The following is a 25,829-nucleotide window of genomic DNA, read 5'->3' on the forward strand; positions in this document are numbered from 1 at the left end:
CCGGCCCCGTTACCATGGCAACACCGCCGAGGGAGGGGTGGGGAGGGGTGGGGGTGTTTGCCCCGTGCGCAGGCGCCGCAGCCCCCAGCCCGCCCGGTGCCGGACCCGCCAACTGCCCCAATTCGAATTCGCATCCTCGCCGTCCAATCAGAGCCCGCGGGGCGGGGAGGGCACCGCCCCCCGCCCTCCTCCTCGACCAATCAGAGCGCTTGCTGTGTTTAAAAAAAAAAAAAAAAAAAAAAAAAAAAAAAAAAGTGCGCGCGGCCGATAGGCGTCGCTGAGCGGGAGGGGTGAGTTCCGGGCGCCCCGCAGCGAGGGGGCGTGGCCTGGGCCGGTCCGGCCTGGGCGGGGCTGGCGGCCTGAGCCTTCCCTGACCCTGGCTGAGGAGGGGGTGTGGCCAGAAGGAGGCGTGGTCTCCCATAAGCCACGCCCATCCCGTCTGTCAGGCCCCGCCCCCCCCGCTCCCCTCACTCGCAGCCGGCGGTGCGGCGGGTAAGGCAGCGCCCGGGGCATCGCCGTGATGAAGGCGGGCGGTGAGTGCGGGCTCCGTGACTGTCGCTTCGTCTTTCTGCCTCCCCTCACCCGCTGTCTGTCCCCTCCTGAGGGAACCGGGAGGCTCGCGGCCCGGCGGAACGGGCTCTTCGCGGGCTCCCACCGGCGCCTCAGGGGCGATAGCAAGGGCGGCGGGGGCTCGGCGGGGCGCTGGGGGCTGCGAGGAATTCAAATGGTGGCGGCGGGGGACGGTGCGAGCCGGGGGGGCTCCGCTGAGGCGGGAAGGGAGGGAGGGGGGCACGGTCAGTCAGGCTGCGGCTTCCCTGGGCCTCCCGCTGCGGGCTGGGCCGGCGCTGCTTTTCCCTCCTTCCCTCCCTGCCTCGGGCTGGAGGGTCGCTGGGTGCGCTCACAGGAGGTGTCTGAGCGCTGAAGCTACAGGAGTTAAGAAATGTGGATGTGGGGGGAAGGGGGGAGAAACGCTTAAGGCATCTTTGAGTTTGTTTGGCACAAATGGATGTGAGAGAACCCCTGTTCCAACCTGAGCACAAGGCGTTTGTACTCTTAAGGTTGCCCAGAGCGGTTGCGAGGCTCCATCCGTCCATCCATCCTGGGAGGTTCAAACCCCCCTTGGCCGCGTCCCGCCCAGGCTGAGGTCGCTGCCCCCTTGGGCAGGGCTGGAGGGGGCTGAGCTCTGGAGGTTTCCTCCAGCCTAACCCGCTCTGATTTTGTGAAGCAAGAAATTGGATTTTTCCCTGTGTACCAACAGCCTGTCTTGGGAAATTGAGGTTTTTCCTGAGTTGCCCAAGTACCCCGTGCTCTGGAGTCATTCAGGCTCGTTACAGGTGTAATGGGTGTAGCAGTGTGGATGTCCATTTCTTTTTCATGGCCATGGTATTGCTGAAGTTTACTTCTGAAAGGAGGCAAGGATAAATAGGAGAGCAGCATTCCAAAAGTTCGAATTTGGATAGGGATAGCTCTTTAATGGAAGCCAGGGAACAGGTTGGATATGTGCTACTTCTGGTGAGACAGTGGATGTTAATGTGTATCAGGCTGGTTGCTCATTTTATACACCTGAAGTGCTAAGGACGTTTATATATGAACAGAAAAACCTGTGGTAGCACAGAGGCAGTCATGCCTTGTGGACCCCTGTGGAATCTGCAGGCTCCTCTTAAGGATCCTGCTGAAAACCCAGGTAACCTTCCCTTTGCACACTGAAGAACCTAAATTAAGTAACAGCAACTTTACTTTGAACGTCTGTAAACTTTATTGGCTCTGCAGTCTCCAAGCCCAGACTATTTCCAGCTCTGTGGGCTGGCACCCTCAGAGAGGGGTGAGGTATGTGGCCACTCCATCCGTTTTTTCCACTGGCTTCATCTGCAGCTGAAAAAAGAGCTGTTGCTCTTATCTTCTCCAGGAGAAGTGCAACACTTCTCTGGTCTTCCAGTTGCTTCTCTGGTCTCTCACTCAAGTTCTGAGTGAAGAACTGGAGATGAGTGTGAGATCCATGAAGCCTTCCCTATGTGTAGATTATAACCAGGAGGTGTTAAACACCTAAAGTAGAAGAGTAGGCCAAAGGGGAAAAAAGAAAGGGCAAAAAATGTTTGCCTGATTCAAATGCTTTATACCTCACCCTGACTTTACAGCCATGTTCTATTTTCATTGTAAAAAAGAACTGAGAACTGCATCATTCTCTCAGCTTGTGCCTTTGACCCTTTTAATCTGGTGAGATGAAGTAGCTCTGGCTTTGCTTCCTTCATAAATAATATGGAGTGGTTTAGTATATGTATTATAGTGCCAGCTTGAGTCTACTTTTTGGTTTTCATTCATGTAAGAAAAAGAAACTGACAATGAACTAGTGAAACCAGGGTAAGCAATGCTAGTGTGTGCTTGTTGCTTAGTAGAGTCTCTTTTATTCAACTTTTTTTAGAAAAAGGTCTATAAATAAATTTCTTAAGTATTATGTCATTAAGTCTTAAACCAGATTTGAAAAACACAGCCAAGAAACCTTCTGTTATAAAGTCAATGGGTCTTATGTAGTCCTTTAATTTGTGAGACTCTCACTTCAGAGTTTTTGGAGCCCTCGTGTGTGCAAAGAGCATGTTCAGCCTTTTTGTCCCCAGAAGGGGCTTCTCTTGCTTGTAGGGACTTCTTCCCAGAGCTGCAAGGGGCTGCTGGAACAGGGCAGTGCTGGCATCTCTGCTGTGGCATGGTTTGGAAAGGTACAGCATGAGCTAGGACTGATTCAGGCCCTCATCCCCAAAGGCTGCTCTTGTGAGGGTGATCCTGCACTCCTTCACTGCCCCTTTTGCAGGCTGGAGGTGGGGAATGTGGGGTTTTCCCTCCAACACCTTCCCCTGGTTGGAATTCCTGCAGTACTCATGTGCTCTTCTTGGTTTTGCCTGGTCTGGTGGATCATTTTCCTCTCTTGGCAGAGGAGTGAGGGTAAACCTTGTGTAAATGAGGTGCAGCAGGTGATGCCTTAATCCATGAGTGGTGAAACTCCAAAAAAAGAGCTTTCTGGTAAGCACTCATGGCTTTTGTCTTGAGCTGGTTTGGTGGATCTTAACTTCCTAATCCCTCTGGTCAAATTTCAAGGACTGCTGTGAATTGGGAAGGAAAAGTTGGGGCATGGGGGAGGTTAATGAAGTTGTAGTAGTGAGAGTTTAGTTAAACTCAGTCAAATGATGGAGTTAGGGTATGGAGGAGTTCTCAGTGAAGAGGACTTGAGTATGAACCATCCCTTCAGAGCCTCTTGGCTTAGTTGATGAAATGACATAGAATCATAGAATTGGCTGGGTTGAAAGGGACCTCAGAGATCATCAAGTCCAACCCTTGATCCACTCCCCCTGTGGTTCCCAGCCCATGGCACTCAGTGCCACATCCAGGCTCTTTGGAAAGATCTCCAGACACGGAGAATCCACTACTTCCCTGGGCAGCCCATTCCAATGCCTGATCACCCTCTCCCTAAAGAAATTCTTTCTCATCTACAACCTAAACCTCCCCTGGCACAACTTGAGACCCTGCCCTCTTGTCTTGCTGAGAGTTGCCTGGGAAAAGAGCCCAACCCCCCCCCTGGCTCCAACCTCCTTTCAGGGAGTTGTAGAGAGTGATGAGGTCTCCCCTGAGCCTCCTCTTCTCCAGCCTCAACACCCCCAGCTCCCTCAGCCTCTCCTCATAGGGTCTGTGCTCCAGTCCCTTCACCAGCCCAGTTGCCTTCTTTGGACCTGCTCCAGCACCTCAATCTCCTTCCTGAGCTGAGGAGCCCAGAACTGGACACAAGACTCGAGGTGTGGCCTCACCAGGGCTGAGTACAGGGGCAGAATGACATGGGTCATTCTGGTGTTAAGTAACACATGCTAAAGCTCTCTGATTAATATGTTTGAAGTGCCCTATGCTGCAGTAAAAAGTGAATTGATGAAATATGTATTTATGTGGATGCTCTGTAGTGCCTTTTTTTTTTTATTTCCCCTCATGCTGTGCCATCACTAACTGAGCTGTCCCATGGTTTTCTTTCCCAGTGATTCACTGTAGGTGTTCCAGGTGTTTTTCTTTCCCTTCCAAGCGAAGGATAAGAAAACGGCCCCGGGTCCTGACATTGTTAAGTCTGCCTGAGGATGTTCTGTTCCATGTTCTGAAAGGCCTTCCTGCTGAGGACATCCTCTCTGTCAGAGCTGTGAGTCTGCTCCTGCTTTCCCTCCATCACCTCTGGTGCCTTCCCTCCCTTCAGAAGCTCAGTCAGCACACAGGAAAGGCTGGCTTCCCTTCCCAGAGTAAACCTGAAGGAAAATCAAAGCAGAAGGGCAGTAGTTATATTTTTGCTGTCATTAGCAAAACCAAATGAACCAACACACAAAATAGCAGCAGAGTTTGAGTGCTCTGTGTAATTTTTTTTTTGTGGGAATTGTCCTGGCATATCACTGGGATTGAACCAATTAGTTTGGTTTGGCATCTCACCTCACTGCTGGTTAGGCAGGAAAAATGTTATGATTAACTTGTGATTAATTAGTTCTCTATCTAAAATTAGATTGCAAAGAGCTATTTTTCTATTGGTCCCTATGCTTTGATAATTACTATTTTATACTCTCCCCTTGCAGGTGCACTCACACCTTAAATACCTTGTGGATAATCACGCTAGTGTTTGGGCCTGTGCAAGTTTCCAAGAAATATGGCCTTCTCCAAGCAATCTGAAGATGTTTGAAAGGTAACCCTTTAAGAATCAAATTTGTCTGGAGGACATGTGAGGGAAGAGAAAATTCCAATCAGTCTTCACTGCACTGACTGTCCCTTTTTGTAGAAGCCATCACTTAGGTTGATGGAAAAATTGTTCATTTCCTGTGTCAGCTGCAGCTTGTAGCTGCACTTTCTGTATTTGAGCAGGGCCCATGAGATGTGGTTTCTCTGTAAGGGCATTAGTGTTCCATGCTGAAACAGCACACTAACCAAAATCTGGTTGTGGTGTGTCTGTGTGAATGTGCAAGTGAGATCAGAAGCTCAGGAGCATAATCCTATTTCTGAGTCTAAGTCTGAATTGGTTTGGTCATGTCTTGTGTAAACAGAAGTTAATTTCAGTATTTATACAGGTGAAGTTTGAATGGGTAAATCAGCTTAAAGGAAGGAAGGAGCACGAGGGCTTGATGCATGTCCTTGAGGGTACAAGTGCCAAAACATGGTAACACATTCTGGTGTTGAGGATGTTGTATGGAAATGAGAAGCAGTTATTGTCAAATTATCCCAGACTTTTCACAGCACAAAAAGCCAAAGCACAACTTACATTTAACTTCTGTAGTGAAAGCACCAGTGCTTATGGTTCCCCAGGTTCAAATAGCACCAAATTCACAGCCTGGACTCCACTGAAGTCACTGGTTTGAGGGTGTGGGCCTGGGAGCACCTCCTGATTCCATCCTCAAGTACCTTCTCTGTTTCCCATTCAGGGCTGCTGAAAGGGGAAATTTTGAAGCTGCTGTGAAGCTGGGGATAGCCTACCTGTACAATGAAGGCTGTAAGTCTGGAAGTTTGTACTCAAGTTTGGGGAGGGTGGTGTGGCAGAAGGAAATGCAGATGAGCTAAAGATCTCAGAGATCCAGCTCAGGCTGCTTGTCTCATCACCAAGCTGCCACTTTTGTCCACAAAGCTGTTTCTCCTGTATTTCAAACTTCAATGTTTTTGTTCCCAGGTTCTCATGTAGTGAAGGGCAGAGCCAGTTTGCTCCCTTCAGCAGGGAATTAGGTCTCATTTACTATCCTGCCTCTTCAGCTTCACCTTTTATGGAATGGTTTGGGTTGAAAGGGACCTTAAAGTTCATCCAGTCCCAACCCCTGCCACAGGCAGGGACACCTCCCACCAGCCCAGGTTGCTCCAAGCCCCATCCAACCTGGGCTGAGACACTGCCAGGGATGGGGCAGCCACAGCTTCTCTGGGTTCTTCCAGTGCAGCTTAATGACTGCCACTAAACTGGGAGGTGTTATATGATGGGGTTGTGCAGAGCTCTTCTGAAAGTAGCAAGCCAGTCACTGGCCAGCTGATGAATTCATGAGTAGAAGTTATCTTTTGCAAACTTTTGATCAAACTGGTCCCTTCCTCCCCCTTTCCCACCCCACTTAGGGTTATATGTTCCTCAAGACTTTTCTTTTGCATGATTTTTAAGGCTCTAATGGGAAGACACTCTCAATCTTTTTCTTGATTGCATCCTAATCTCTGTCTTAGCCTGACACTGAAACTCCTTCTGCCTTTTTTTCTTTTGTTGTTTTTTTTTGTGTCTGTTCAGTGTCCATCTCTGATGAGGGTCGTGCAGAAGTGAATGGTCTGAAGGCATCACATTTCTTTAGCCTGGCAGAACGTTTGAATGTGTGTGCTGCCCCATTTATTTGGCTTTTTATCCGTCCTCCCTGGTCCCTGAGTGGAAGCTGTTGTAAAGCTGTGGTCTACGAGAGTCTCAAAGCAGAGTGCCAGCTGGAGAAAGTAAGTTTTCTTTCTGCCCTTGAGTTTCACAGGGGCTCATAGTTGTATCTGGTTTGGGGAAAAATGTTTCTTTTCTAAGCTCTTGTTGCTTCCATGACTGGATCAATCAATTTAATTAATTTATTGCCAAACTACACTTTATATATTGTGAGTGCTGGAGGCCTGCACTGTCTCAAAGATGACAAAATATTGAGAAAATCAAGAGGGAGGAAAGATTGAAAGGCAAATAAAAGCATAACCTGGAATTACTAGTAAAAATTGCTGTTGTTCTTCATTTATCTTCAACAGTGCTTTGTCTTTATGCTTTCTTCAGGCTCAGAAAGGATCTATTCTCCACTGCTTGGCTAAAGTCTTGAGTCTCTTTGAGGTGAGCAGTGTTTCTGATCTGTTATGTTTGGATACTTTTTTTTGGTGGTGCTAATGCTGTTTACCTTCATTTAAATTTTTTTTTTTTTAATCAGCCAAATGCTTTTATATTCTTCAAGGGGCCTAGGAATTTCTGTTCTCATTAATTTTAATGTACTGGGTATTGAAAGGAACATTATCAACTTAGTTTATTGAATTTTACAAGCAGTGAGATTAATTTTGGTTCAGTCACAGCCTTGCAGTGTTGTCAGGTCTCAAAGGAAGCCTCTCAGTCATCCTGCAGATCAAAAAAAAAAAGTCCTTCAGTGACATTTAAGCCAAAAACCTTCTGCCCATTTGAGGAAAATCACTAATTTCTTCCTGAGCCTGCACTGAGTAGATGTGGGAGCCCCCCTCACAGTCTGAAGGGAGTTTGTGACTGCTTGGTTCTGCTCTGTAGCTTCTGAAGTTTTGAGATGAGCTGCTCACTTGGCTGGCCAGCAAAAATACCATCCTGCTTTTTGTTCACAGGATGAAGAAAGAAGAAAAGAATCCCTTGAAATGTTTGAAGAATCTTCAAAGCAGGGTTGTTTAAACAGCTCCTACCTCCTGTGGGAAAGTAACAGAAAGGCTGCTGTAAGTAGTGGGGTTTTTTTTTTTTTGTCTCCAAACAACTTTTTTCTCTGTAACTTCTGGACCTCTGTTACGTGCAATAAAATGGCTGTCCCTCAGAGCTTCCCATCTTCATAAACAAGGAGAGCACTGAGAACTCTCTCAAATGAGCTTTGGTGTCTGCCTGGGTATTTAAAGTGAGTTTACAAGCAGTTGTAGCTAAGGTGCAAGCAGAAATTCCTTTATATTAACTCTGCTGCAGGCCTAGGCACTGCTGGGTAGTGATTGCTTAGAGGGAGGACAGGAGGGGGAAAGCTGCTTGCCTTGTCATCCATAACTCTGCCAGAGCTGCTGTGTTGGAGTCCTGTTCTGTGTTGCAGTGACTCCTTTCACTTCCTGTGAGTCCTTAGGCAAGAACTGAAGAAAGTTTCATTAAAACACCATTGTCATAATAATAAGGAGGAGGAGGGTTGCTGAAATAACAGACCCAAAGACAGTGGGGGTTTTTTTGTGGATGTTAGGACTACAGTCTCTGGTGTGTAAAGGTTTTGAAATTTGTGTGCATTTCTCTCTGTAGATGTCAGATCCTGGCAGATACCTCCAAAGTCTCAGGAAGCTACGGGACTATGCAGCAAAGGGTTGCTGGGAAGCACAGGTAGGACTGACTTTTCCCAGGAAAACAGTCTTTATTTGGCCTTTTCTCTGCTGCTGCTATAAGTTTAGCTGCCTCTTCTCCCTTTAGAAGCAGGATCAGAGTTGCTGAGTGATACCTGTGTATATATGTGCATGTTTATTCTGCAGACCCCTATCTTCTAGAAAATACTGCCCATCTGTGATACAATCTGAGTAAAGGTGCATCCTTTGATAGACTGAAAAGCCTGCCCCCAAATAATGTGTGTGTTCAACATTTAAGTGGCACTAAGAACTGCTGTTTCAAGTAGTTTGTTGTGTTTGCTGTGTGTTTTCTGCAGGAAAATTACAGGGCTCTCCTGTACTGCCTTAGTTTGCATTTGGCTACAAAAAAAAATAAAATGTTTTGTGTTCTCTCTCCTACAGATAGCTTTAGCCAAAGCTTGTGGAAGTGGAAACCAACTGGGATTGGAAGCAAAATCTTCCAGTGAAGTGGTGTCTCAAATCTTTCAAGCTTCCCTCCCTGTCAGCAAGCAAAGTATCTTCACTGTGCAGAAAGGAATGAATGAAACAATGAGGTAAAAACTCGGATCCAAGAGTCAGATCTCACAGCAGAATCCATTGCCTGTTTCCCTCTGCATCAGCAGAAGGAAACAAATCTAACATGAGGTCTGTTGGAAGATGGAATCTTTTGCTTTACTCTTCTGTGATGCACCAGGTACATCCAGGGAAACACATGATACTTTGCAAAGAGGAAGCATTAGAACTCCTATTTCAAGCCCCAGTGCAGAACTAAAATGAGGTGTGTGAGGGTTTCTGTGAACTGTGAGTTCTTGAGTCTGTCAAGACTAAAAATCTCTTCAAGAACTAGAGACACTGATTGGTGGAGCCATAGCCTCTCCCTAGTTATCCCTGGTGCCTTTAGCCTCCTACCTAACATCCCCTTTCCTTCAGAGGAAAGTCTGTCAGAGGATAGTTTCTAATTCCATTTCAGTGACAACTTAGGAAGATGCTGACTCTGCAGAGGATATCAGGCCTCTGGTTACAAAAGCATCTGAGTGCAGTTTTTCTCAAAATTCTTTTGAATTTCTTGGCTTGGAACTTTTGGGTGGATAAGGGGCTCAGTATGTAGTGTGGAGAAGGGTGTTCAGCACACAGACTGCTTTTAACTTCTCAGATCCCAGAACCACAGAACAGTTTGGGTTGGAGGGGACCTTAAAGATCATCGAGCCCAACTCCATGGGCAGGGCCAGCTCTCACCAGACCAGTTTTCTCCAAACCCCATCCCAGATGATGTCTGATGTCTTTTTCCTCTCCAGGTACATCCTGATTGACTGGCTGGTAGAAGTGGCCACCATGAAGGACTTTTCCAGCCTGTGCCTTCACATGACAGTGGGCTGTGTGGATCGGTACTTGAAGCTGAGATCTGTGCCCCGGGCTCGCCTCCAGCTTCTGGGAATAGCCTGCATGGTCATTTGCACCCGGTAGGTGTTCTGATTCCTGATCAGAAGTGATTATTGTCATCATTCAAACTCATTTTTTAGGTCATTCCTTCCCCCCATCCCTTCCTTGTTAATAATACTGGAAAGAATCATTGCCTTCCCTCTCTACTGGCTGCTGCCGGGGCTGTGTTCACACATACAAAGATAATTTCTGTAAAAGTGACACCAAATATAATTCCATTGCCTTCCCTCTCTACTGGCTGCTGCCAGGGCTGTGTTCTCACATACAAAGATAATTTCTGTAAAAGTGACACCAAATATAATTCCTTGAACATGACAGCTTTATAGTGGTGGGGTGGTTTAAATGCATCCCATCAGCAACTGAAGTCTTTCACACCATGTTACCAGGTGTAACCCTGTAAGGAACACCTGCTGCAGAGGTGTTACCTGATCTGGTTTGTTAGGTTCAGATGAGCCACGTGGTGTGGTGGAAAGTTTCTCTTCTGTGTTATTTTCTTTAATAACTTGCATCTCTAACCTAGGAGGGGTTTCATAAACGAGGAATTAGGAACATTCTAGTAGGTGGCTCCAGCTTCAAGGTGAAATAATTGAAGCTGCTGTTCTTTCTTTCCTTGTCTTCAGCTGGGAATCTAACTTATAAAGTTGTTTAATCTTCAGTGCATTCATCTGACACAAAAACAAGTTCACAGGGGGACAGATTCCCTTTCTTCTGGGGCTAACAATATTGTTTAATATTGCAGTTTCATCAGCAAAGAGATCTTGACAATACGGGAAGCTGTGTGGTTAACAGACAACACCTACAAATATGAGGATTTGGTCAGAATGATGGGTGAGATAATTTCTGCCCTAGAAGGAAAGATAAGGGTGAGTTTGGGAAGTGGATGGAGTGTTTCACCCCTGGGGCTGCTACTGAAAGCAGGCTGCTGTAATGAGCACTGCTCCTTGTCTGAGATGTTGGGGTTTTGTTTGAGTGTTCTCCCATCAGATGTGGGGAACAGGCACATTTCAGAGCATGGAGATACAAACCCCTCTGCCTTTCTGTCCAGACTAAACCTTCAGTTTGAAGAGGCCATTTCTTCTTTTCCTGGAGAATGTTTTGGTGTCAGTGTAGAATTTCAGAAAGCAAACAAAAAAAAAAATGCCCCAGACCTTAATATAATGAAAACAGCATCTCCTGGAAACAGCTCTTCTAATACTTGGTGCTTATTTTGGCCTTCCAACCTCTGTTCTCCTTTCTGCATTAGATACCTACCATTGTGGACTACAAAGAAGTATTGTCAAATGTAGCCTCACTGGAGAGAAGAACTCTTCACCTTTACAGCTTCATTTGTGAGCTGTCACTCCTCAACACCAGCCTCTGTGTGTATTCCCCAGCTCAGCTGGCTGCTGCAGCACTGCTGCTGGCAAAGATCCTGCATAGGCAAGGTGAGGAACCTTAACTCAGGTGGTTAAGGGTGTGTCTGTCTGCCTTGTCTTTTTCAGGGAGCCTTTGGGGTTTTTTTGGTGTTACTTTGTGTTTAAGGCAAGATGTCCCAGCCACTTGGCTGGGGGACTGGAGGGGGACAGGGGTAAGGTTTCAGAATTAATAGCTTGGTTCAGTCTATTTTATCTCTTACTAGCTGTGAAGATCAGGATTATTATCATCAAACTGTGCCAAATTTCTGTTTAAATGAGACTGAAGGTTTCTGTATTGTAGTATAACTTCCATTTGGCAGGGAAACCTATTCCTGAAGCTACTTGTGAACTATGTACAGACCTAGGCTTGCAAAGATCATGATCTTTATCCCATAAAAAAATAAATTAACCTGTCTGGCAGAACAACCAAGCTTTCTGAAATGGAGATGTGTGTTCTTTTTTCCAGCACACCCCTGGACCAGCCAGCTCTTCGAGTGCACTGGTTTCTCTCTTGAAGACCTCTTGCCTTGTGTGCTGAGCCTCCACCAGAAGTGGTAAATAGTTTTGGAATATTTCTGGGAGGGCATCTTTACATCTTTACAGTCAGCCCTTCCCAATGTGAGGGCTTCCCAATTGCTTCTCCCTCCTGAGGCACTGAGGCAAGGGGACAGCTGGGCTGGTAGTGGCCCTGGGTTACACAAAATGTGATGCTCCCCCAGGCTCACAGGCTTCAGCTTGTTTCATTACTGTTTTCAGAAGATGGCAGCTGGCTTCTTGGTGAGCTTCAAAAAGATTTCCTGGTGCAAGGCAAATACCTTGTTAACCTCACTAGGAATTAGATGCTCCTGTGCTTAGAAACCAAGTGTCCTGCCTAGTTGCATGGCAGCTCTGCTGAAACATCAACTTCCTAAGCATAGAGCTGAGATGGACAGAGGGAAAGTACTGCAATTTGCAGGTTTTGTTAACCCCATTTCATATAATCCATTCTAAGCTTTGGGCTTCAATCTTTCTTTCCAGTTTCCATGATGATGTCCCTAAGGATTACAGGCAGGTGTCCTTAACTGCAGTGAAGCAACGATTTGAAGATGAGCGTTATGAAGAAATAGGAAAAGAAAAGGTGGGTGAGCTCTCTGTCTCCATTTGTCTGACACCCACAGCAGTGTGGCAGGATGTAGTAAACCTCAAGGAATGAGAAGGGGGTTCTAGACTTTTGGAGGAGATGATATCTAAATAAAGTGTTAAACTTGATCTGCTCGTGTTGAGTACATGTGGGAAGAACATGTGCTCTCCTCTCCTAGAAGATCAAAAGAAACAATCTCTTGGCAGAGGGAAAGCCATGGTCTAATCCTTACTGGGGTTTTTTTGTTTGTTTTCTTTTTAGATGATGAGTTACAGCCAGCTCTGTTCATTGTTGGGTGTGAAACAAGAGGACCCAGAGCCCAGCCCCTTGCACACAAATGTGGTGGAAATTCAGACATTCCTTAGCTCCCCCTCTGGAAAGAGAACTAAAAGGCCAGTATGACTGATGGCTGTGAATGTATCAGAGGATTAATATGAGCCTTAACTCCTCTGCTGTCCTGAGGTTCTATTCTTAAACATGATAATTTTCCTGTAATCATCTTAATTTACAAGCCCATTAAGAGAGCTGCAAAAGAAGACTTGGCTTTTAATGTGTGAATTCTGGATGTTCTTGCTACAGGAGGAGGGAAGACAGCATTCAGGATGACAGAGGAAGCTTTGTGACTACACCCACAGCAGAGCTATCCAACCAGGAAGAAAGTCTTCTAGACAACTTCCTAGACTGGAGTTTAGATTCCTGCTCTGGTTATGAAGGTGATCAGGAAAGTGAAGGCGAGAGAGATGGAGATGGTGAGGGTTTTATTCTTATAAAAAACAGATGAGAGAATTAAAACTGTCCTTTCAACTTTGCTTAAAACAGGCAAGAGAAACCTGAACTTTCAGCTGAAAACCAGTTGGAAAAACTCTTTCCCCCTCCCCCAGTGGTTATAATTGTCAAGCTATTTTAGAGGTATCTGTCTGTCTCTGCATTGCTTCAGAACATGGAGGGTTTGTGGCTGCTCAGTGTTTCACAGTGCCACTCTCTTCAGCTACCAATGAGTGGCCCAATGAATGACCCTCTGTGTCACAAACAGTTATCTGTTTATTTTGCTGACTCTGGGACTGGCTGTTGATTTTCTGAACAGCTCTTTGTGCCTAGCCAAACAGTCTGAGGGTGACAAGTTACTGTTCTAATCGAGGGCACTCAGTGCTTTACCCTCCCCTCTGGTTGGAGGTAGACGGAAGGTTTATGCTCTCACTTGGTATTTTTTCTGCTGGGTTCTGTACTCCATGCCATAATAAACCTTTTCCTTTTCCCAGTGACGGGTCCCAGTGGGATCTTGGATGTGACAGTGGTCTATATGGACCCTGCTGACCACTGCTGCCAGGACTCCAGTGATGAAGACAACCCAGGTGGGGAGTGGGCCGGGCAGGCGGCACCGCTGCCTCCTGACACCTCCAGCCTTTCAGCCTCTCTCACCCCAAGAAATCCTAACCTGGAAAGGAGCTCAGGCTACTCATCCGTCAACAGTGCCAGCCCTACATCTTCTGCAGAAGGTGGCCCTGGAGTACCTCTCAAACCTACCTCAGCACTGTCTCTGGGCAGTGCCATGAACAAGGAGCCGTGTCGGCCTCACTACCTGGAATCGTGTTTACAGCCGGGCTCTGCTCGGCCTGGGCAGGGCAAGAGTGACAGAAGGCAAGTCAAGAGGAAAAACGTGGCAGAACACAGTGAAGAAAGGGTCAACTTGGGCTTCTTAAGCCTCTGATTTCTTCAGGCTTTCCCTAGGGTTCTGGGAAACAGTATTCCTGTTGTAGTCCTACAGGGATGATAGTGAGTAATTGTCAATACCTCCAAAACGAGCCCTCTCCCTCATCCTGGCCTATGCCTCTTGTAATTCTGTAGCTCACTTTTGAGCCATTTCCTTCCTTGATAGCTGCCTTTCTAAACTCTTCCCTACTGTCTGATCCTCTGCCAGTTAAGATTCTTCTCCCCTTTTGAAATTTTATAGCTCATGCATCACCAGGTGGTCTTTGGTGATAGAAAAGAACTTGTCATGTCCCTTGCTCTGCTGTGAGGCCTGGCACTGTAAAAGATAGGAACTGACTTTTGTTCTCAAGTTACAGAATGTAACACTATGCTTGAATTTGTCCACTTGAAAGACATTTCTGAAGTCTGTGCTGCCTTTTCCTTCTGGCCAGGTACTGTCTCACTCAGCTGGTGCTTCCCTCTTTTTACGTATATACCATTTGCTGCACTGATAACAAGGTTTTTTTATTGATACAATCAAGAGGTAAATGAAGGCTCACTACAGGTCTGAGCTTTTTTTACCTACCTCTCAGATGGTTTTTAAACCCCATTTGCCTCAGGCTCAAGCTGCCATCTTCCCCTCTCCTGAAAAATCCTCCTTCTGTGCCTTAATGCTTCACTGCCAAGTGCTATAGGAATGTGATCCCTGTGAACTGTGTGTCTCTGCTGGAACTCTGTGGCTGAGCTGCCACCTCCAGCCCCTGGCTTCATTTCCTTTCCTGTCTCTTGCAGTCTTCCTTGCTATTTCCATTAATTTGTCCTCAAGGAAAGCACCAATCACTTGAACACTAGAAACAGGAGGTGAGGACAGTCTGTCCTACTGACAGCCCCAATTTCAGCCTCCCTGCTGGCTCCTCTCTAAGGGCAGCACATGCTCTTTGTATCAAAAATGAAACTCGTGCTGCTTCAGTAACAATTTGAAGAAAACACCTCCTCTGACCTCAGTCTGGGTTAAAGCTCCTCCAGCCTGTGAACATTGGGAACCCAGCCCTCTTCTTTACAGACAGGTAATAGAAATACCAAGGTACAAGACTTCCAGGAGACATCGTGGAACTTAACACTGGAACTGGACTCCATGACTCTTCCTTTCTTTAGAAAGTTACTGTGGCAGATGACAACAGTTCAGATACACACAGTGTAGTGACTTTTTTTATAAAACTTTTTATAATATAGATGGCTCCCTGTCTTACTTCTATGACTGGTGTCTCACCCACCTCTTTCACTCACCTTGGGGCTTGAGAGAACTGATGGGATGGTTGGGGATGGAGTCAGAGTTCAGCTCTGAGCCAAGTTCTTACGAGTAAGCTGCAGGTGGGGCCCATCTCTGGGATCTTTACATTAATACCAAGTATTATGGGGCTCTAACCACCCTCACAACACTACAGCATGCTCAAAAGGGGCCCACAGAAAGGCCTTGAACATGCCAAATAAACAGAGAGCAGCCTCTAGTGCTCGTCTACAAAGTTTATTATAAAACTTGTACTGCCACTGCTAAAAAAAAAAGTCCCAGATTTATTTTTTCCATGCCAGGCTTCACCCTACTCCCAGTGGCTACATTGCACTTCTCAGTGCTTCACCATGCCAGGAGTGTTTTCACATTCACTTGTAAATAGCAGCAGCTCAAAATTCAAACTTGGGTCACATTAAAATTGGAAGAAAACACTTATAAAACTCTGTCTTCTAAAATAGGTAAGGTAAAAGTTAAATATCTGCAGAAAACTTTGAACTCTTCTCATGTGCATGTTTTCTTGTTCTGAAAGGAAAGACAAAATTATGAACATCAATCAGTTCAGCTGCCTGAGGAGAGTAAAATAGTGATGAGGAGTAAGCTCCATGTTCTTGGGGCTTGCTGCTGAACCCCTTGGCCCTGCCTGATGCAGTTCCAGACTAAAACCAGATCTGTCTCTGTGGAGAGCCTCAATTTTGGAAGTGTTTCATAACTAAAACAAAGCACTGGACCTAGAAAGCCACCAGTTATTGCCACAGTCCTGAGACAATAAAAGCAGAGCTAGAAGATGCTTTCTGAAAAGAAAAGTGAAGATAGAGCCTCAGTTCTTTTTTAAAAATGAAAGAAGGACAAGAGGAGGGCATCAGTCTGCATTTTGTTAGCAAGTCCTGCAGACCATTCAGCTTTGCCTTACTAGCCCTTGTTGTATCCCTCTGAGCACAGATATTTCCAGAAAAAAAAGGAGGAAACTTGTGCTGTAACACAGCCTGGCTTTGTGTGCCCCTGATCTCAGCAGTGAACACTGCAGGAACACAGTTACTCCCCCCACACATCAGGAGGGACTTTACCCACCCACCTGCTCTGTCCTTACCTCCTGCAGCAGGGGGGGACACACAGCCCTCAGTCTCTAGACTGCTGGCACTTACTTAGGGCACCATTTTGATATCCACAGAGTCATAAGCTGAAGCTTTCATTTTTTCCAGTGGTTTCTTGAAGAGCTGCCGCAGGGCCTCGTAGTCAGGCTTCTCCTCATACTCCAGTGCCATCACCTGCTGCAGGTAACTCTGCAGAGCATCTGCCAAGCAAGGGACAGCACTGCATGGAGCAGCACAGCAACTCCAGCTGCCTCCCCAAAGCTGCCAAAGGGCCTCAGACTGCTCAGCCAGCAGCCTTGGCCAACAGGCAGAGGAAAAACAAAACCAAAGACTAATACAAAGCTCAAGGACAGGATGGGGAAATGACTTCTAGCCCCAAATACTGTGTTTTGAAAGCCACCAGAACACTTGCCTCTCCAGCAAGGCTGCTGACTACAGAAAATGGGTAGCAGCCCTCCTTGTTTTGAGGAAGAAAGAAAGAAAATAAGGGGTTTGTTCAGAGGAGGAGCCTCTTAACCAGTCTATGCATCACTTGGTCAACATCACCAGTGGAAGCCATCCTGGACCAGCAGCCCAGAGAAAATTCTAGCTTCAGGTACAGCCAATCCTCCTTCCCCAGATCCCACTGTCACAAAGAGCAAGCCTGTACCTGGAATGGCTCTCTGGCGGAAGCAGAGCTGGAGGAGGCACATCACATCCCCTTTGTACCTGGAATAACCAGTGGAGGGTGCTGTCAGCTGAGAAGCAATGGAGCAGGCACCCAACAGCCTGTCTTTGGCAATGGGGACCAAAAAAAAAACAAGTAAAAAGGCTGAATTCACATGGCCACATTCTGAACAGAGCAGAAATTGAGGGTCATCAAAGACCCTTTGGCCAGGCTCAGCCCTGACCCCCATCTCACTGATTGATATGACTGATTGATCTTCAGTCACAAAACCTCCCTCACTGCTTTCTGATGAGCATTTCCCAAGAGTAGATGATTTCTCCTACTTTTCCTTCTTGTCCATCACAGTTTCTGCTTTGTCCAGTTCATCAGACCATGGCAAGAAGCCACAGAGCCATTTCAGAAGACAGTAGCCCAGAGATTCCAAGTCACTCTGGCGAGATGGTCCTGACAGGAAAAAAAGAGATTCACCTGAAAAAAACAAGCTTGGGAGCCATCCCAGAAGAGGCCCAGGCTGGCACCCCTGCTCCAAAGGCTACTATGGACTCCAGCACTCACTGCACAACCTCAGAAGTCTCTACCTGAGGTGTTCCTTCTGTAAAACAGGTAACCTCGTGAGGGACACAAGTCTAAAGAGCAGAAGAAATTCAAGAGCTTCATGAAGATGCACTCCAGGCTATCAAAACTTGTGGGAGCATGTAAACTCACAATTAAGGAATCACTTCCCAGCTTCTGGAGGAAGATTTGCTGGGTCTGAACATGGGGAGAGAACAGTTCCATCCCAACCAGGAAGAACTGGCCAATTTAATGCCTTTCCAGCTCTCATCGCATCAAGGTCAGAGCAGAGCCTGCTGCAAATCTGTTTTGGGCAGGGATCCAGTCTGGCTTGAAACAGATCCCTGCAAAGCCAGCACAAGGCAGCCTTGTTTTCTATTCCTCACACGCCTGCAGTAGCCAAGGCTCCAGATGGAGCAGGAACATCCCTGCACCTCTTGCTGCCATCACTGAGTGACCTGGCAAGCCCCAACCCAGCAGCCCAGAGAGAGGCGAGAGGAAATAATCCAAACAGAAACTTGGTTCCAGATGGACGGGAATACCTGGGAAGCAGCAGGAACAGAAAGGCCAGCAGGGAGCCCCAGCCCCTCCCTCCAGAGAGCACTGCTGCAGTAACACCTTGAGCATCTTTTGTGGCTCTAATGTGCCAGGCCATCGAATCCACACAATCCAATAGATTCAGTTGTCCCTCTCCTCCACCTGGCTGGAGGCAGGGCACCTCTAAGCTTCAGCACATACAGCATTGTCAGTATGTGCATTACTGGAGTTTGCATTCCCAGTACTCACACCTGATGTGCAAGGATCTTGAGTCACCAGCATATTTGAACTGGGTAACTCCACACTGGAGACTTGAGCAGCCATCTTTTTAGAAGGACCTCCTTTTGCCTTCTTCTTACTCATCAACTCAAACATTTGGTCCTGTAGGACAGCAGTAGGTTTCTGATCCCACTTTTTCATGTCCTCTCCATATTCACACAGGAATGCCCATAGGATCCCTCTTGCTGAATTCTGAGCTTGAGTCTGTCCCCACCAGACTCACCTGCTCCATTGTGGCTGTCCAGGCTGATAAATTCTACTGTGCCTTCGTGAGGGGTCCTGCTGCCTTCCCGCAGAGCCACGTGCTTCCCTCCTGGGCAGTATCGGAATGCAAAACCATAGCCTGCTAGGGTCACCTAGAAGACACCAAGAAGCACAGAGCTAAGAATTCCTGCTTCAGGCCAACTCCACAGGACCTTTAATCTGAGCCTGAAACTCCCCACCCGCTAAAGCCACTGCTCCTCGTGGCAGATTCCAAGTGACCCCTAAAGCACCACGATGGGTGCTGTCTGCTTAGAGTGTGTCCTGCACCACAGCACCTGCTTGAGCACTGCACAGACCACGCTGCACCCCTGGCCAGCAGCAGGGACCTGGCTGTCACTCTGTCCCATTTCACACTTGCTCCCTCTCCCTACCTGTGTGAGATCTGCTGGGTTCAAATAGATGTTCTCAGCTGTGATGTCCCCGTGCACATACTCGTTTTCATGGATGTACTCCAGGCAGTCTAGCTAGGAGGAAAGAGAAGAGCCAAGCATATCAGAGCCATGCAGTAGCCTGGCTGTCACCAAGCTCAACCCTCCCCACCTCCCTGCCACTGTACAGAGGAGCACAAAAAGCACCACATCTCACAGCCTCTGGTTTTCAAGAGTCAAGTTTCTCTCACTCTCCTTACTCTAAATCCTTTAGGATGACAGATTACTAAAAAAATTACTGAAAAGATGTTACTCCAGTATAGAAGAGGCTTGAGGGATGCTACTGAGAAACCCCAGCTAACCCCCTGCATCAGCTTCCAAACACCAGGAGGTTATAGATGTTTCCTGAAAGTCTCTTGGGAAGAATTAGTTCCCTACATACCATCCGGACTACAATCTGAAAAGCTGCCTTCTCCCTCAGGAGGTGTAAGCCATCATTCAGGACTGACTGAAGAGTTCTTCCTAAATCAGAGAACACCAAAAACCTACAAGAGACAAAGCTTAGCAGAACCCAAGTTGGAAACACTTCAACAGTCATCAAGCAGTCCACCTGGATTAGAACCCAAGGTGACCTGATTAGACCAAGATCTTTGAAAAGGAGAGAAATTCTGCTCTCCTGCTGGAGATACACAGTCTGAGTCTCCCTTTTATGTTAATTTTAAAGGCAGGGAAAAGGTGTCCCCTGGCCTGGGGGACAGAAGCAGCAAAAGCAATGAGTTCATCAGCAACATAAAGAGCCAAGGTAACAAAAGAGGCAAAGCATTTGTTAATAAATGAGACAGCAGCAGTGTGTGAGGTTAGAGCTCAGGGAACAATGAGAACAGGAACAGCATGAAGAGAGCAAGCCCATGAAGATGGCAGCTGTGGACAAAACTGCTCAGCTCTGCCCTTTGTGGTGTCATCTCACCTGTAGCTCTCCGCATGCAGTCCAAAACCAAGGCAATTGGGGATTCCCAGCAAGGGCACAGAGTGCCACTTCTTCCACTTCTCCACTAGAAGAGGAAAGAAGAGGACAGAGTGCAGCAGAAGCTCCAGAACAAAGGAGCTCACTCGGGGACATCTTTTCTCCAAAGGTCTGCTCACAGCTGGAAGCCTCTCTCATGTTTCTGTCCCAGGAATGCCAGCCTGGGACATGTCACCCCACACAGCACTACAGAGCATGAATAAGACAGAAAATCTGCTGGGAACACCAGAGGGAATTTGGTTGCCATGGGGTGGGGTAAAACAAGGAGGGGGAGACAGAATGGGATGGAGAAGCCTACTTCTTTATGGTCCTCCCAGACATGCAGGAAATTTGACAGAAATCCCTCCATCACCCCTGCTGAAAACACCTGCCCACATTCCCTGGTCAGCTTTGCTCAGGTTTTTGGGTCAATGGAGTAAATACCAGACAGCAGCTGAGGGAAACACCCAAGGAAGGGGCAGAGGAGAGAGGGGGAGCCAAGGCAGGACAGGCTGCAGGGCTGAACAGCCACCAGGAAGATGAAGACAAAGCAAGAAAGCTTCAAAATGCCAATACTGCAGTGTCCTAAGGTACACAGGGACTTGGCTGAGCTTCTCAACACCCTGGCACAACCAAGCAATGAATTTATCCTTGCCTGGCCTCCTGAGAGGCTCACATAAGTGATGAGAGAGGGATGCCAGCTTCCTAACAAGCAGCCTTGCCTGTCCAGAAGCACCAACCTGTGCCTGCCTTCGCAGCTCGCTGGAAAAAGTTCTGTTCATTGTAGATCCTGCCATCTTTGACATCCTAAAGGGAACAGGAAAGGGGAACACTACTTCAGCCACACACCCCCTGCTAGAAAGGGCAGCTTGGGCAAGATTGCTACACTGCTCATTTTAAAGAAAGCAACAAGCCCCCCCCTCCCCAAAATCCCAGATCAGCAGCAGAGCTGAGACCAGAGGTCAGGTCTTTTTTGGTTCACTATTTAATGCTAACAACCACATGAATTCCAAGCAGCAACACAGAAGAGGGAGTGGGGCTCTCTCACACTGGGCATTTCAAGCACTACCACTCTCATCCAGAGAATGCTGATCATCACTAGACTGAGATCTAGCCCCAAAGCTGTCAGTTTAAAAGGAGCCAGAGACAACCTTCTTATCCTCAGCACACACGAGGTCATTTCTGCCAACAGGCAAGTCCCAGCAAAAAGCTGTAACATGTTATTCCAGTTGTCAGAAAGTGAGTCGAGTCTGTTTATGCGACACTCAGGTGTCTGGGTAACGTGCTGACATCTTCTGATCCATCTTTTTACACCAGTAAGTGCCTCTTTTACTACTGCTTTCAAGTGACCTGAACTACATAGAGTTCCCAGTCAATATGTATGCATTTCCCTATGCACATGTATGTATGTACTCAGCATACTGCAAGCTAACTTAGGGCAGGTTTGGCATGGGAGGAGGCAACAGTTTTACATTCTGGCTGGTTTGATACCAAAGGCCCTACCCACAACTGGCCAAGGTAGCTGGAGGATCATCAGCAGGCTCTAGACAACACAAACCACCATGTTCAGGAGGATATTTTATTCTGCACCTTGCCTGGCAAGTTGATCTGAGCCAAACCCAGGAGAGCCAAAACACTCTCCTGTGCCATATCATACTCCACAGTCCTCTGCAACCACAAGGGCAGGGCTGGACTGCTGAGCAAAATGCTGATAGGTGCCAAAGGTACAAACCCAAGGACTTGGGAGTGTTGAGCACAGAGGTGTTTATTTTCCCACCTATTGGCAAAGAGACTAGCAAAAGGGAGAAGGATTTTTCAAGTGCCCACAAAAATGGGTACCACCAGGTCCCCCCTGGAGCCATTAGTGATCACAGGTCTCTCCAGAGACAAGCAAGCCCCAGGAGCCACAGCAGACAAGAAAACAGTCTTTCTGCTCTGATCTGTGAGTTACTGAAAACTGATCAACTGAATTTCCACTGCTGAACAGCTACTGCTGGAAACAGCCTGTTTCTGGAGAACCTAAATTATTGGCAAGTGCCTAGAAAGCTGCTCTGGAACTCCAACTGTAATTACTGCTTGATTTGGAGATGTGCTCTGGCCTTACAGTCTCTCAGTGCTGGTTCATCACACTTGCCCAGCACAGCCACCCATTTCTAACCCCCTCAGTTTCCCCAGACTTCAGCAGGGACACAGGAACAAAGCAGGTCTGACAGTAATGTCTGATTATCTCCACCTTACAGCACCAGATTCAGTTCTGGAGATCACAGAGCTTGTTGGGTTGAGGAGACCTTATGAGATGGAGGCTTTTCTTTTTTTTAATCCTCTTTATTTTTCTTCACACCTTTAGTGGAAGAGCCAACTGCTCCTGATATCCACAACACTCTCAGGGAGTTACATCCATCTCCTCAGCTAGAAAGGGTCTCCCTGATCACTTTCTCTGAATTCCTCAGACACTCTTAGCCATGCAAGCCAAACAGATCAGGTGCTGGGCACTGTGCACTATTCCTTACCCAAACAGATCAAAACTCACAAGTTTGAGGGTGTATCTTTGCTTTTGAGGGCAGGTTCCAGATGCTGACTGTGCTGTGGAAGGATGGAACAGAGGTGGTTACAGGAGCACAGAAAAGAGGTACTTGCACTGTCAGCTACATCATTAAACACAGCCTGGACACCTGACTTGCACTTGTGCTCTGCTTCTTCCACTCCATCTTTGCAAAAGCATCCTCTGCAATGGCATCTTCCCAGATTACTACAAAATAATTCTTACCTTGCTCTGGAAGCACAGACCCCCTGACATGCTTCGAGTGCAGTGCTGCCTAAGTCACTGGGCATGGCTACAGTGGTGGGGTGCTTCAAAGGTGGTAAGCAAAGAACATATCATTAGTAGAAGCTGAATGGCACCCCCAAATTCAACCTGTGAGCATTCCCTACAGCTCACCAGAACCTGTCAGCTCTGTAAGAGATGCCAAAATCCCTTCTGCTTGGCATGGGTGTTAAAAGTTACTTGGCCTTAAGGTAGCTTCTCTTCTCCTGCTCTTTGTCACCCAAAAGGTGTTTCCCTAAAAGCCTTCTCTCCTACAACAACATGGATTTTATCTTTTTCTGAGATGACATATTTTTAATGATATGGGAGGATGCCTGGGTTTTGTTATAAAACATCATAATTAAAAAGAAACTAAAGCCAAGTATCGGGCAAACCTTAATGATGGAGAAAACCCCTCCTGAAGACTGTTTCCAATTTAAAAACAGAGAATAAGATCAAAACTACTCCTTTGGGTTTACAGCGAGGCTGGAGGGAAGATCAGCAGTGCCCGATAGTTTAGCTGCTTTCTTTTTGGCCTCCAGCACAGTCTGAGAGCCCTGAACCGATATTCAATCCATACCGACACCACCTGCACCTCGGGAGCTCCTGTGCGGTGCCGGCTTTGTTCTAATTTGGGACCCAAAACCCAGAAGAGAGAGCCCGGTCCCCAGGCTTCGCATTTTTGGGCCATGAGCAGCCCAGCCCCGCACTGGGAGGTCTGGAAGGGCAGACCCGGGCCGGGTCGGTCGCTGCCAGCCCGGGGGACACCCGCGGAGCGTCCCCACCTCCGCACGGCCCCACGGCGGGTCCTGGCGGGCCAGGAACCGGAACCTGCGGGGTTCCCGGCCTGACAGCCCGCAGCGGGGCCTGCTCCTGCCTGGCTCCCCCACCAGCCCCGCACCCTACAGCACCTTCGTATATCAGCCCGCAGTCTCCCTGCTCCAGGAGCCGGAGCAGCCTCCACCGCCGGCCGCCCTGGTCGGTCAGCACCGCCTCCGCCGGCAGCGGCACAACCGGCCCGGACCGCGGCTTGCGGGGCGAGCGGCAGCTGGACCGGGCTCCGAGCAAGCTCCGGGCTGGGGAAGCCCGCGGGGAGGCCACGGGGCTTCGGAGCCGCTGCGGTGGAGGGGTCGGCACCGTCTGCTCCGTCTCCTCCTCCCGCGGTGCGGGCAGTTTGTCTCCGCAGGCCGGGCAGAAGCGGAAGGTCGGCTCCACACCGTTCCCGCACTGCGGGCAGAACCGGCACAGCCTGCGGACACAGCGGGGACAACCGTCAGCTCCTGCCGGACCGGACCACGCCGGACCGGACCCCTCCCACCACCACTACCACCACCTCGGAGAGGCATCGGCCGCCCCAGCCCCGGACGGCTCCGCCCGCCGTCTCCGCCCGCGGCCCGACATGGCGGCACCGGCAGCTGCCCGCAAACGGACCGCACAGCGCATGCGAGGGAGGCCGCCCGCCCGGTGGGGCGGGGCTGAGGGACAGCGGGGTCATGGGCGCCCGGAGAGGCGGGGGCTGTGCGGGTAGATGTCGGCAGCCTCTTCCCGGGCAGTCTGGGCTGTGCGGGCAGAGGTTGGCAGCCTCTCCCCGGGCAGTCTGGGCTGTGCGGGCAGAGGTTGGCAGCTCGTCCGGGGGCAGTCTGTGCTGGAGCGGGGGGATGGAGGCACCGCTCCGTCGGGCGGCTCGGGGTTCTCCTCAGGGCTCCCTCAGGCGGTGACCCCAGTGTCCTCCCAGCGCTGCGTCCCGCGGTTCGTTGGTTACTTGAGAAGGGACATCAGCGAGTCACTTCCAAACGGTCCGAGAGCTGCGGGAAAGTTTGTGCCGTGTTAATGAGTGCTGGAGTTAATCAGTCACCCGGAGCTGGAGCTGCCCGGTGTCTGTACCCACCGACCCGGGTGCACGTCGGCACCGAGATGGTGGCTTAAAAAACGAGCTGGTGGGATTAGAGCTTTCCCTTCTGGAGGGATGAAAAGGTTGGTTTGGGGAAGGGGCCCAGCACCCAGAGTCCACAGCTCCAGAGAGAAGGGGTTGTTGAGGATGTGCAGTCAAGGGAACAACCTGCTCACCACCTCAGAGATGTCCCAGGGAACATCTGGTGTGGAAAAATGTTGCTTTTCAAAGCCCTTCCCAGTGAGCCATAAGGACTTGGAGGAGCAGGAGAAAGGGGGGAGTGGAGGGTGGCAGCTGAGTGGCAGTGGTGGAAGAGAGAATAAAATAACACACAGGGTATCAACCTCACAACAGAACCCACCACAGAGCTCTGAGGCTTGAGAGATTCTTCTCCAAAGTATTCAGCACAGACATCATCCTGCTGCAGGCTGATGGTTCCTTCTCAACCCCTCTGAACTCCAGAGTGCGTCCCTAACATTGATTAAACAAGAAAAACAGTCCCAGCGAAGCCAAAACTCTGCCAAGTGACACTCAGAGACATGTTCAGATTGGTTTCTGTTGTTGTGGGGTTTTTTCTTTGAAGAATTTGGACACTTTAAGAGGAACCGCCCCGGTTGGCTGGTCCTCTTGTTCCTCCCTACCACATCTACCAGGACACTGCACTTGTCCCTTTTTTTTTTTCTTAGTTTTCCTTGGCATTGTAGGTAGCAGCAGGGCAGCCCTGAGCTGCCTTACTCTGACTGTCATGCCCCACTGCACAGCGTTGATTTCAGTTCCAGTTATTCTCACACCCCATACAGGTGCAGACAGCACCTTCTTTGTTAACCAAAGATAACAAAAAATAAACCCAAAAAAACCAACCAACCAAAAAAAACCCCCACACCACTGTTCTTCTTCATCAAATTGGTTCTTGAATCAACTGGTTCTTGAATCAAGATGAATGATCCTTGTCCTAAAGCCCTCCACAGTGAACTGGAAACACTTGTTATAGCAATGATTTGTTAAAGCCTGCACTTACTGTGTATATTTAAAAAAACAACAGCAATAAGAAACAAACAAAACAAACTTTACAGCAGTATTCATTCAATGAAATCATAGCTCTGTGATTTCATTAGTGGTTGCCCAGGGAACAATGATCACAACCCCGTTATGTTCAGTTTGGGCAGAGAATATTCCATCCCATAAACAAAAATGTGTGCTGTAAAAATGTGCTTTAAAAAGTCAAACCCCTTAAAGACAAGAAAAACTCTGAGGAGAGAAGACAACAAAAAACAGACAGAAAATTGTGGGAAAACTCTTCTTCAGGATTTATTTTCAGGATGCTTCATCATGGAAGGGAAACCCCCACCCTATTTCAGTGGCATATTGAAAGTAATAAT

At 48.2% G+C, this 25,829-nt stretch overlaps 2 protein-coding genes across 4 annotated transcripts; one reads left to right on the top strand and one right to left on the bottom strand.

The window, feature by feature from the left end:
* Nucleotides 1-453: 453 nt before the first annotated feature.
* CCNF (cyclin F) lies at nucleotides 454-14,991 on the top strand. Of its 3 annotated transcripts, none has more exons than XM_030459706.1 (17): nucleotides 454-533; nucleotides 4,011-4,165; nucleotides 4,587-4,693; nucleotides 5,424-5,491; nucleotides 6,257-6,450; nucleotides 6,764-6,817; nucleotides 7,327-7,431; nucleotides 7,985-8,062; nucleotides 8,464-8,615; nucleotides 9,357-9,521; nucleotides 10,241-10,364; nucleotides 10,745-10,925; nucleotides 11,362-11,449; nucleotides 11,913-12,012; nucleotides 12,277-12,407; nucleotides 12,595-12,764; nucleotides 13,275-14,991. In XM_030459706.1, exons 1-17 carry the CDS (start codon nucleotides 521-523, stop codon nucleotides 13,721-13,723), a joined length of 2,334 nt encoding a protein of 777 aa, XP_030315566.1. In that variant the 5' UTR covers nucleotides 454-520; the 3' UTR covers nucleotides 13,724-14,991. The 3 variants fall into 3 exon arrangements, with proteins under 3 accessions (XP_030315566.1, XP_030315568.1, XP_030315565.1); XM_030459705.1 differs by lacking the exon at nucleotides 454-533 and adding an exon at nucleotides 1,617-1,684; XM_030459708.1 differs by lacking the exon at nucleotides 4,011-4,165.
* Nucleotides 14,992-15,213: 222 nt separating this feature from the next.
* Nucleotides 15,214-23,986, bottom strand: VRK3 (VRK serine/threonine kinase 3). The gene is made up of 12 exons (XM_030460010.1): nucleotides 23,893-23,986; nucleotides 23,471-23,808; nucleotides 22,287-22,339; nucleotides 20,497-20,563; nucleotides 19,721-19,805; nucleotides 19,196-19,298; nucleotides 18,757-18,849; nucleotides 18,345-18,477; nucleotides 17,077-17,197; nucleotides 16,736-16,794; nucleotides 16,138-16,286; nucleotides 15,214-15,517 (listed from the first exon to the last, which is right to left on the bottom strand). The coding sequence occupies exons 1-11, from the start codon at nucleotides 23,958-23,960 to the stop codon at nucleotides 16,138-16,140; spliced, it is 1,269 nt and encodes a 422-aa protein (XP_030315870.1). The 5' UTR covers nucleotides 23,961-23,986; the 3' UTR covers nucleotides 15,214-15,517.
* Between the last annotated feature and the right edge of the window lie 1,843 nt (nucleotides 23,987-25,829).

This window comes from Calypte anna, chromosome 14, assembly GCF_003957555.1.
Source record: "Calypte anna isolate BGI_N300 chromosome 14, bCalAnn1_v1.p, whole genome shotgun sequence".
NCBI lineage: Eukaryota > Metazoa > Chordata > Aves > Apodiformes > Trochilidae > Calypte > Calypte anna.